This window comes from Sphaerodactylus townsendi, linkage group LG07, assembly GCF_021028975.2.
Source record: "Sphaerodactylus townsendi isolate TG3544 linkage group LG07, MPM_Stown_v2.3, whole genome shotgun sequence".
Classification (NCBI taxonomy): domain Eukaryota; kingdom Metazoa; phylum Chordata; class Lepidosauria; order Squamata; family Sphaerodactylidae; genus Sphaerodactylus; species Sphaerodactylus townsendi.
In genome coordinates, this window is record NC_059431.1 from 18,946,481 (window position 1) to 18,958,902 (window position 12,422).

The 12,422-nt window shown below is 44.2% G+C and overlaps 1 protein-coding gene across 1 annotated transcript in view; it reads right to left on the reverse strand.

Moving 5' to 3' along the window:
* Positions 1-2,890: 2,890 nt before the first annotated feature.
* Positions 2,891-12,422, reverse strand: part of CPLX4 (complexin 4) — a 29,439-nt gene continuing 19,907 nt past the window's right edge. The window contains exon 3 of the mRNA XM_048504479.1: positions 2,891-4,203. Within this exon, the coding sequence (XP_048360436.1) occupies positions 3,976-4,203 (228 nt within the window). The 3' untranslated portion in view covers positions 2,891-3,975. The remainder of the gene's footprint in view (positions 4,204-12,422) is intronic.

The following is a 12,422-nucleotide window of genomic DNA, read 5'->3' on the forward strand; positions in this document are numbered from 1 at the left end:
CAGCAATTCCTCCCCCCCCCCCGCACTTCCCCCCACTTCAGAAGGATCAGAAGTGCTTTTAAAAAAATTTCCACACTGAAGGTCTGTTGCTGGAGTGAGGGACCAAGTGAAATTGACAAGAAATTGGAGGGAGGGAACCAAGTGAAATTGACGAGAAATGATCTAGCAAACTAGACCAAAGACAGCAGGGGGAAAAAGAAGCAGGCAACTTCCCCAGTTGGAGGTAACATGGAAACGACGAGGAAGTGGAGGCTGGAAAAATGACAGCTCGGCTAGGGATACTTCGCAGGGGGAGAATTCCTATGTAAACAAAAGAACATGGGGAAAACAGCCATGAGCAAGAAGGGCACGTATAAACGGCGGCTGCCACTGAAACAGTTTTTTATTACATTTGCCCGCCTGTCAGGTCTCCAGTGGCCCATTAGAAGCCCTGCTTTGCAACAGCCCTACTTAACCCCAACTACTTTTTTGAAACTCTTGGTGTTCATCAGGAAAGGGGATGGCAAACACCGTGGCCCCCTTGGCAACCACACGGCAGAGCCCTGCGTTCGAGAAGCATGGCTGAAAAAATCTGTTTTCATTTTTAGCAAACAAAACATTCCCCAAAGCAGATGCTAAGAAAAACCAGTTTAATAGAAACAGCTATAGTTTTCTCCTTCCCTGATACATTTGAATATCAGCTGCATTCAAAACAAGTAGATGGACTGGCTTGGAGCTCAAAACGAGTCCTCCTGTGACGGGCGTTGCACTATGAAAAACGGAGCCGCAGACCTAAAGTTCAGATAAAGGCTTTTCTTACTTGACATCTTCTCTTCCCTCCTCCTAGTTATTGGTATAATGCGCAGGTGACATAAGAACATAAGAACTAGCCTGCTGGATCAGACCAGAGTCCATCTAGTCCAGCATTCTACTACTCGCAGTGGCCCACCAGGTGCCTTTGGGAGCTCACATGCAGGATGTGAAAGCAATGGCCTGCTGCTGCTGCTCCTGAGCACCTGGTCTGCTAAGGCATTTGCAATCTGAGATCAAGGAGGATCAAGATTGGTAGCCATAGATTGACTTCTCCTCCATAAATCTGTCCAAGCCCTTTTTAAAGCTATCCAGGTCAGTGGCCATCACCACCTCCTGTGGCAGCATATTCCAAACACCAATCACACATTGCGTGAAGAAGTGTTTCCTTTTATTAGTCCTAATTCTTCCCCCCAGCATTTTCAATGAATGCCCCCTGGTTCTAGTATTGTGAGAAAGAGAGAAAAATGTCTCTCTGTCAACATTTTCTACCCCATGCATAATTTTATAGACTTCAATCATATCCCCCCTCAGACGTCTCCTCTCCAAACTAAAGAGTCCCAAATGCTGCAGCCTGTCCTCATAAGGAAGGTGCTCCAGGTGTCAAACTTGAAGCCCTCCAGATGTTATGGACTACAGTTCCCATCACCCCCTGCCGGCATCATGCAGACAGGGGATGATGGGAACTGTAGTCCATAACATCTGGAGGGCCGTGAGTTTGACACCAATGGTATAGTGTATCCAATTTTATTTTAAATAGGGGAAATATGTTTCAAATATGATGTGAACCGCCCTGAGCCCCTTGGGGGAGGGCGGTATAAAAGTGAAACAAATAAATAAATAAATAAATAAAGTCAGAAGTACCAATTATCATAGTGGCAATTAGTGACAATGCTTCACTCCTGATTCTGGATTGTGATTTTAGCCATCCCTCCCAGTCTTCATTCTGTAGTTTAGGTTACTGAGTTCCCAACTGATACAGAGCTTCAATTTGCCTCTGGTCACACAGGTGAGTGAGAGAAAGGTCCATTCCATACAACCCAAATAAAATGTTTGGAGGCAGGAAATAAAATGTTTTCTCCATGGAGTTGGGCAGTGTTTTTAGCCCAAACCGTTTTATTTCCAGCCTCAAAATGTTTTGTTTGCATCCTGTTCCCTATTGATTCTTTTTCTGAAAATGTCTTGAAAACGTTTTCACTTGCCAGGCGATCTCTTTAAGGTGTTTCCCACACCTCCAGGACTTCCTCATTGGCGCTATTTTTTAAGTTTGCATCAATCATCTCGCGCTGGGGCAGGCCGTTTCTCTGAGGTTTCAAAGACATGACTCCTAGAGAATCACAGCTTGAGGCTTTGAAGCTCTGTAGTATCAGATCCACATCGGATCTTCTTTTGTAAGAAAAGAAACAACCGCAAAATGATGGCACGGGATCATTTCAAGGGCGTATGTGCGAACCAACAGGGGGTGGGGGTGGTGGTAGGTGGAGTGAAAACCCTTTGCAAACATTTTCAAAATGTTTTCAATGACTTGTGCAAAATGAGCCAAAGATTAACACTTCAGTCTGCTCTGCATTTCACTGTTCAGAACTGGGCTTCCTTTCTTTTTTATTAGCATTTTAGAGGGAAAGAAAGAGATGGTTTTTAAAAATATATGTATTTAAAAAGAACTGTTTTAGCTACTAACTTTTCAAGAGTAGCATGACACGCACAAATTAGTAGCTGCTGGTTTTCCTGGAAAGGAAATAAAATCCTCCCTGGAGAAATTTCTTTGTGTGAAATTACTGGTGTAAAGGCATGGAGGATGGACCTTGGAGGCATCGAAACCCTCAGGTGCCACAAGTGAGGTTTAAATGGATTATGTGATTTTTTAAAAATGGTCCATGCTTTCTTAAGCAATTTCAGAGCAAATGGTTCAGTTCCTTTTGGAGGACTCTGGCCCTCGTACTTATTCTGTTGCTCATTTTTTAGAGGTTGCAGAGAACAGTCGAAGATAGGTGTTTTTACATGTGGGTCTTGTTTAAATTTTATGATTTTATTGTTCAAGACCTCAGTCTAAGAACAAGGGGTTTGAAAGAGAGAAGAGAAACCCTGTGGAGGTCATAGATCTGGTTCCAAGTCAGGGTGCTGTTTTTGACCTCTAAAGTCCAATATGGCTTAGAGCCAGCGTACCTGAAGGACCACCTGCTCCCATATGAACCTTCCCAACCCACTAACATTATCGTCTGAGACCCTGTTTTGAGTGCTGAGGTGCTGAGGTGAATAGGCACCTTCTCTAACATCACCACAGCTATGAAATTCTCTCCCTGGGGATATTCATCTGTCTCTTTCTGTCATCTTGTCTGATGTTCTCTCAATTATCTTTCCTCCCTACCCCATGTTTCAATGACTGTTCTTCTGTGCTTTTACATTTTTAATTTGGGTTTTAATTGTTTTTATGGTGTGCTTTTATGCTGCTTTGTTTGAATTGTTACCCACCTCAGTTGTTCTGACAGGGCAGAAAGGTGGGGGTACAAATGTTTGTAACTACAATTACAGTCCTGAGCTTTTGTGTGTGTGTGAAGCAATGTGTGTGTGAAGCCAAACACTCAGTAGTCTGAAAGTATCGGGCATGTTTTCTTTTCATTCCATCTTTTCCTCTCAAAAACTCTACCTAAACTATGGGGAAGGAAAGATTGGGTGTTAATCTTTTACATCACAACACTGGTCCCTTTATTCTATTACAACTCACTGGAAAATAACTGACTGGAAAATAACGGAGACCCCTTCTTTATTACTGCTTAGTGAAGTCCGTATAAAGCAATGGAGTCAAATAGCTTTAGCATCACTCATCTAAGGAAACCTCTGCTCTACTATCCCCGAAGGGAACTGTGACATTTATTTTCAAAACCCAGGAAGCCGAACCAGGTTAAACTGCCAAACCAGCTTCCACTGAGGATGAGGAAGTAAATCTCGTCTTATAGTTCAAAACTCAAAAGCATTTGAAAAGGACCAATGGTCACAACTGCCTTTTTCAACTCCATCTTGGATCATGGGCTGCATTTTTAGAACCCTACTCCCTCCCCCAACATTTTTCAATAGAGACATTTTGTTTTAAAAAAATGAGGAACAATATCCTCATAGAGGGGTAGCAAGTGAGTAGCCACCCGCACCTAGGGGACCGCTTGTACACTGGTTTTAGAAAAGTCTCTGCTACATCACAGAACATTTCTCTTCGGCTGCCTGCTTCATTTCTGTGAAAGTTGTTTGGGCCTTTTCTTTGATGGTATCTAAGTCCATGTTCTGGATATTCTGGAGCTGCCCCAGAATAGAATCCTTGTCTTCTTCTTCTACTTGATCTTCTTGCACCATTTTCTGAAGATCTTCTGGCAAGTCGACATCGTCGCCGCCCAGCTGGATCTGAGTTTCATCCAGTTCACTCTGAGTTGTGGGGACAGAGAAGGAAAAGAGAAGAACAACGCATTAAAATTGTACCTCTGCTTGATACAAATTCTGCAACTGGCAAAAATGAAATTTATGCCATGAAATTCCCATTTGCTATCATTGTGCACAAATCAGCACAGAGCTGCGGAGTCATTGCAGATGTAACATTATTAAAATTGTGTCAAGGGAATGGTTAGCTCACTGCGAATGGTGCTATGGACAGTGCCACCCTTCTAAACAGGTCTGCTGAGATCAGTGGCGTATTTGCCTAGGGACAGGGGGTACCCTCTGTCCCAGGGCACCACTGATCTGGTCACGTGGGGGGGCGCAAAATCAGCCTCCTACGTGACCAGGAAGACAGCAAGGCAGCAGGACTTGTCGTCTTCTGGTGCCCTCGGCCCTGTTCATGTCGTCATCAAGATTCCTCTTCAGTTGAGCTGACTCCTAGCCTTGGATGCATTGGTTTTAATGAATGCCAATGAGCTAAAGCTGACTATCAAAAAGAGATTGTATGATCTCGAGTATAGTCACCTGATGCAGCAGGCTAATAAACGCTGCTCTCCCTTGCACTTGGGTATACCATTAAAACCCTATACCAGGGGTAGGGAACCTGCGGCTCTCCAGATGTTCAGGAACTACAATTCCCATCAGCCCCTACCAGCATGGCCAATTGGCCATGCTGGTAGGGGCTGATGGGAATTGTAGTTCCTGAACATCTGGAGAGCCGCAGGTTCCCTACCCCTGCCCTATACCATGGCCAAGTATTTCCATTTGATCTTAGAACCCAAATTGCGACGAGCCCTGACCCTTGCCAGGTGCAATATTCTCCCTTCAGCTACCACTCAGGGCAGAATACAGAAAGTGCCTTTTAATGAAAGATTTTGTCCCTGCAGTTCAGCTTACGAAGAATCAATCCAACACGTGATATTACACTGCCCGTTACACAGTTTAGCCAGGAATAAATATCTAAACCCATGGTTAAAACCCCCCATTGATAATATTAATCTATCAATTGTGGTAACGATGTTGGATTGTGGTTCTGCAAGTGTATTGGAAAGCGCTGGCTAACTTTTTGTGCTCTGTCATCAGCAAACGGTTATAACTGTACTGGAGATTGTATCATTACACTGAGGTCGCCATTTTTCTGGTATATTGCTGCTGTTTTAATTATGCCATTAAAGGTTTATATATATATATATCCTAGCAAAGTGTTCTTAGGATGGTGCTATCCAGTGGCGTAGTGGCTAACAGCAGATGCACTCTTATCTGGAGGAACCGGGTTTGATTCCCAGCTCTGCCGCTTGAGCTGTGGAGGCTTATTTGGGGAATTCAGATTAGCCTGTGCACTCCCACACACGCCAGCTGGGTGACCTTGGGCTAGTCACAGCTTCTCGGAGCTCTCTTAGCTCTCTCAGCCCCACCCACCTCACAGGGTGTTTATTGTGAGGGGGGAAGGGTGAGGAGATTGTAAGCCCCTTTGAGTCTCCTACAGGAGAGAAAGGGGGGATATAAATCTAAACTCTTCTTCTTCTTCTTCTTCTTCTTCTTCTTCTTCTTCTTCTTCTAATAGTACATGTCTTGCTTTCTTTAATTTTTACATATAAATCTTTATTTCATTTCACCATACCAAAGCAAAACAATAATAACAGTAAGTACACAAATTTCTATAAAATAGTATAAAAAGACAGACAAAAAAAGAGGAAAGAAAAAGGACAACAACAGTAATATAAAATGAAAAAACTAGTATTATGAAGAAGAAACGAATCATTAACTTCATTCTCTTCACTCAGGATTAGAGGTCTGGAATTGATCTATGGGGTGGTTTTAAGTGCTTTTTGTACAGTTGCCATCAATTCTCATTCTCTACTAGTTCAATGGGTCTTATTGCTTTTGTGACATTATAATTATATTTCTAAACACTCCGATTCCATCGAGTTGTACCCTGACATCTCTACCACCAAAGATTTAGACTTCAGTTGTTCTGACATGTAGTTTATAAACAGAGAGACCAGGTCTCTTTAATTTTTTTCCAGCTAGCTTTATTTTCATAAAAAAGTCAGTTTATCTAGTTCTAGTACATTCCAAACTTTTTCTATCCAATCTTCCGATGTCGGTATCATTTTTACTTTCAGCTTTTTGCAGTACAATCCTGGCAGTTGTAACCAAATAAAGAAACAGAACATTATTATGCTTTGACGTTTCCTTCTTACATATACCTAGCAAGTATGCCTCTGGAGTCATCCCAACCCCCCCCCCCCCGATTTTTTGAACTGTTTCATGGATAGATTTCCAATATTTTTGTATTTTCTTACATTGCCACAGTAAGTGGAAATAAAGTTTCTTCCTTAATTCCATATTTCCAACACATCGGTGAACAATTCTTCTATATTTTGGACAGCGCTGCAGGAACAAAGTACCATCTATTTGCCTTTTTTTGAATTGTATTATGTGTTTTATTCAGTGTTCTGTGTTGGGAGTTCGATTTGACATCAAGACAGCATCTGAATTCAGTAAATAACTCTGATATGGTTCCTTCCGTTAAATGAAGCTTCCAGGCTTCATAATGGCGCTTTCCGCACAAATCACCGAAAACATTTTGGAAACGTTTTCAGTCCCCCCCCCCCTTTATTATTATTATTTATTAAATTTAATAGACCGCCCTGCCCCCGAAGGGCTCAGGGCGGTGTACAATAAAACCAACAACAAGTAATAATTAAACATAATACAACAATATAAATCAAAGTATATTAAAATCCATTAAAACAGTAGCAACATCATAATTCAGATAAACATCGTAATTCAGATGGCGTCCGAATCCCGAACTCTACCTCCTGCCCCCATGGAAGGGGATCGGCAGATTGCTGCAGATGGAACCCAGATGGTACATGGGGCATCAGGAGGGGGTGGACAATCTGAGGCTAGCCTCCCCAAAGGCCCGGTGGAACAGCTCAGTTTTGCAGGCCCTGCGGAACTCACCAAGGTCCTGCAGGGCCTTAACAGCTGGAGGAAGATCGTTCCACCAGGCAGGGGCCAAGGCCGAGAAAGCCCTGGCCCGGGTAGAGGCCAGCCACATCATTGTGGGGCCAGGGACCACCAATCAATTTGCCTCTGATGTATGTCCTTACTCGCTCCCATGAAACGATCCCTGGCTGCCATTATGGGATTTCCCCCTTTTGTTTTGATTGCTGTGTTGAATCAACGCTTCAGTGCTTCAAAGCTCCACGCCGCAATTCTCTTTTCCTCCTATAATTGATGACTTGAAGATTACTCCCACAAATTTAAAAAAAACAAACAGAAATGAGCAAATAAACAGGTGAGCTGATAAATGGCGCTGAGGAGGAAGTTCAGGGAAAGCAGGGAAGCATGGAAAACGTAGCAGCTAGATGGCATCGCAAGTGAAGTTGTTTTCAAAACGTTTCAGCCAGAGAATGGTTTTAAAAGGGATTCATTTACAACGTTTTGCGACTGCAAATAAAACATTTGGAGGGTGAAAACAATGCGGAACTTCGAGGAGGAAGCATCTTATTTCCTGCCCCAAAACATTTGTGTGGAAAGTACCAAGGATCAATGAACCATTTAACACAGGAAGGTGCCTTATACTGAGCTAGGCGATCGGTCCATCGCATTTTGTGCTGACTATTCTGCCTGGCAGAAGTTCAAGTCTTGGCTAAAGAATACCTGCTGTGCAAGACCTGTGAATGTGCAGATGCCACGGCTGAAGCTAAAGCGGATGCTCTAACCAGCCCCTTCATTAGTGTTGTTAAAGAGAGAGTTATGTTGCACCCCAGAAATGCATACTACCTCTAGCTTCGTTGCCAACGAAATGCCTTTGCTTTGGAGGGAGGAGGGGATTGCAAAGAAGCTGCAGGGGGAAAAATAGCGGCAAAGCATCAGGGGCTATTTAAGAATTTGGCCACCCTTAAACTTTTCCAAGTTGCCAGCTCTCCTGCTCTCCCAATTAGGACCCCCATGAGTCATTTTTTCTGACCACTTTTCATTGCAAGTCAGCATTTACTGCCCATTCGTTTTTCCACTACATCATATTTGCCAGACTACAGTCGGAGCAGTAAAATAACGAACAATAAAATCGCGCAGAACTGGTACCGTTTCTTGTGCCGAGTCTGAAACGGTGCTCTTTAAAGCACGCAGGCCGAGGCAGCCTTCTCTTTTATTTGACATGAATTGTTTTGTCACCTGCTCAATAGAAGCTAATTTTCATGCTACACAATGAGGCTACATTCTCATAAGGCATAGTTAATCATGGGAGCGCCTCCAGAGTTGACCTTGGTAGCGTGGAGGATTCAGGGAAACATAAAGATTCAGGTTTGTCCTAATCGACAAAATCCAGATGCAAAACATGAAAATTCCCCCTACTAATTGGTTGTGGTGGGTTTTCCGGGCTGTGTGGCCATGGTCTGGTAGATCTTGCTCCTAACGTTTCGCCTGCATCTGTGGCTGGCATCTTCAGAGGTGTATCGCAGAGAGTAATCTGTTACACACTGTGTCTAGTGAGAACAAGATCTACGTTAGGAACAAGATCTACCAGACCACAGCCACACAGCCTGGAAAACCCACAACAACCAGTTGAATCCGGCCAAGAAAGCCTTCGACAATACATTGCCCTACTAAGTTTTCCCCAAGAATATTACTGCATGTTGGACTATCTGGAAGCTGGAAGCCCCAAACCCAGAGGTGGGATCCAGCAGGTTCTCACAGGTTCCCGAGAGTAGATTACTAATTATTTGTGTGTGCCGAGAGGGGGTTACTAATTGGTGATTTTGCCACGTGATTTTTGCCTTAGTTCGCCCCCCCTCTCAGCAGTAGTGCGCAGAACTTGAAGCAGTCTAGCAGGAGGTGAACCGGCGTACGTGTGGCAGCCTGCGCCTGCGTGCATTTGTTTCCCACCCAAGGACCGGCACAGCGGCTGCGCCCTTGCTACAGGCCCGCCCAGGAATGCCCCGCCCCAGAATGCCCAGCCACGCCCCCATCGTGCCCCGCCCAGCCCCATTGGTGCTACGCCACAGTTTGAATCCCACCACCATGGGAACCTGTTACTAAAATTTTTGGAAGTCATTAAGCAAGGGTGGTTTGTCGTTGTCTTTCTGCCAAGTCTTCCTTGGCAGGATTGGGGGGTAGAGTTGGTTCGGATGCTGCTTAGCTCCTGAGATCTGCCAAGATTGGGCTATGTTATACCATTCCACCCCCCCTGTTTGAAATCAGTGGAAGCTATTTCTGAGTAAACATATGCCTTGCATCTCAACCTGGAGAGTTCCATTGGGTAAAAGCCAACATTATATTGCAGCCGTTCCGTGCGAGTTTCCAACTCTTGCTGGAGGGCTGAATCTTAGGAGTGTCAAAGGAATGATTACTGAGGTCCTTCAAGCCACCATGTGCTGGAAGTCAGAGCCCTGGGTGCTGGTTTTTTGACTTCACTCCTGTACTAATAATGATTAACTCAAACAGTTTATTGGTCTCACTTAAAACGAAAACTTTCCAGCAATCTTGGACAACTCTGCAGATCCAAGTCTAATCTGTTATGGCAATAATAACTGCCTTGGATCCATCGGGCAGGGGGGGGTGTACTCTTACAGAAAAAGTTCTTGCACTTTTGGTAGCTAGGGGCTAGTAACTTTTGGTAGCTAGGGGCTAGTAACACTTGCGGGAGCTAGCTCCTAGGCTCTATTGAGCTCATGAGACTCCTCTGTATTGAATCTGTCCCTATCAGTATCACCTGCTCTGACTGGCAGCTGCTGTCTCTCTTTCACATTATCTACAACCCAATCCTTTTGGCTAGAGATGCTGTGTATTGGACCAGGAATTTTCTGCTTACAAAGCAGATGTTATCCCACCAAACCATGGCCCCTTCCCGTATTATTTTATAGGTCTCATTTAAACCTAAAGCCCTTAAGGAATCTTGGACGACTCTGCAGATCCAAGACTAATCTGTTACGGTGTGGTGTAGTGGTTAAGAGCAGGTGCACTTTGGTCTAGAGAATCGGGTTTGATTCCCTGCTCTGCCACTTGAGCTGTGGAGGCTTATCTGGTGAACCAGATTGTGTACTCCAACACATGCCAGTTGGGTGACCTTGGACTAGTAACAGTTCTTCGGAGCTCTCTCGGCCCCACCCTCCTCACAGGGTGTTTGTTGTTGGGGGGGGGGGAAGGAAAAGGAGATTGTCAGCCCCTTTGAGTCTCCTTACAGGAGAGAAAAGGGGGGGATATAAATCCAAACTCTTATTATTATTTTCCCAGCTCAATCACTACGTCTCAGCCTATGCTGAGTAACCTAGCTAACAGATGTTATTGAGAGGACAGGCTTGCACAACCATTTCTGCTGCCTCGTCCTCTTTTGAGGAAGGGTGGGATGAAGTGTAACATAATAAAAATGCACAGCATGTCATTTTTCAGGCACCGTTGAAAAGATAATAGAGGCAGGGTGGGATAAAAATGAATTAAATCAAAGTGCTCACCAAGCATTACAATGTACATGATGCATAAAAACAAAGTCCTGTGCAAGAGAGAAGGAGGAGTTCAGATTTATACCCTGCTTTCCTCAACTGTAAGGAAGCTCAAAGCAGCGCACAAAGATACTTTTGAGGAAGTTTAATCACAGGAAAAGGAGGAGAGTGTATCTATCAATACTACACACACTGTTAATCACCTGGCCACTAGGTGGCAGCATCGGTACTGTGCCAAAGCACCATGCAACTTTTCAATGATATGAAATGTGTGGGTGGATGATGTTACAGAGATTCAATGATGATGAAGGAGGAGGAGGAGTTTGGATTAATACCCCATTTTTCTCTCCTGTAAGGAGACTCAAAGGTGCTTACAAACTCCTTTCCCTTCCTCTCCCCACAACCTGTGAGGCAGGTGGGGCTGAGAGAGTTCAGAGAGAACTGTGACTAGCCCAAGGTCACCCAGCAGGAATATAGGAATGCGGAAACACATCTGGTTCACCAGATAAGCCTCTGCCACTCAGGTGGAGGAGTGGGGACTCAAACTCGATTCTCCAGATTAAAATCCACTTGCTCTTAACCACTACGCCACGCTGGCTCTCTGAAAAGCCATTTCCTGTTGTATCCATGTGAAGGATAAATAGCAGGGCCAGAGCCTAGTTTTTTCAGATCCCTTTAAAAAAGATACAGGGATGCAACCCATGGAAAGAAGGCATAAGATATTGGAACCTTGCTGAAGTTCAGTGAGTTTGGGTATGTTGGCATCTGGAAAGTGGTCCAACTGAGAAATAAATACATTTTGTTTGGGTTCCGAATTGGGGGGAAATGAGGTATAAATTACACTGATAAAACAATGCCCACTGATCTGATTCTCTGCCCAGCCACTGTGGGGAAAATATTACTGTTTATATCCTTCAGCATTTAAAACAGGAAAATGGATACAGTAGTGAAGAATTGAAACCACCAGTTCTGGTGCCTAGGCTGACAAAGCGATGTCGTAGTTAACAACAGTTGACTATCATCTGGAGAACCGAGTTTGATTCTCCACTCCTCCACATGACGTCTGTTGGGTGACTTTGGGCTAGTCACAGACCTCTCTCAGCCCCACCTACCTCACAAGGTGCCTGGTGGTGGGCGGGGAAAGCAGTTGTAAGCCACTGAGACTCCTTTGAAGAATGGTAAAGATCGGGCATAAAAACCGACTCTTCTACTCTTTTTTTTCCCAAGAATTTTTGAAATCGTGTCTTCAAAAGGACATACCTTTGCCAACTTTGAAGGCACATTTCCTTGTACCGATGCGATAAACCTATATGTTTGTATCTACAGGAATAGAACACTGAGGTGTTTACAACGTAAAATTATGAAATATGCAAATTAATAACAAAAGATTGCCTCTGATCACATGCAGAGTGAATCCTTCTCACCACTGAATGACAGAACCCAGCTTGCAGACATGTAAGAAGAGATTGCAAAGAGGACTTTAATGCTCTGAAACCCTGTAGCCTTGAGTTGCACCAGGCTGGGTTTTGCCCCAGGTGAGGTCAACAACAGCACGACTTTTCCTCACTTGATAATCACCCTCCCTCCTAAAAGGAGGTGTATATGTGTAGGAGAACTGTGTGCGTGTACATACAATTCAGTGTACCTTCCTGTTCATGGACAGCTCCAACCACAACCACCTGCCCCTCCAATGAACAAGAAGGTCCAACCAAAGAACTGAAGATATATAATGGTGGAGTTCCATAACTGGCTGTAAAA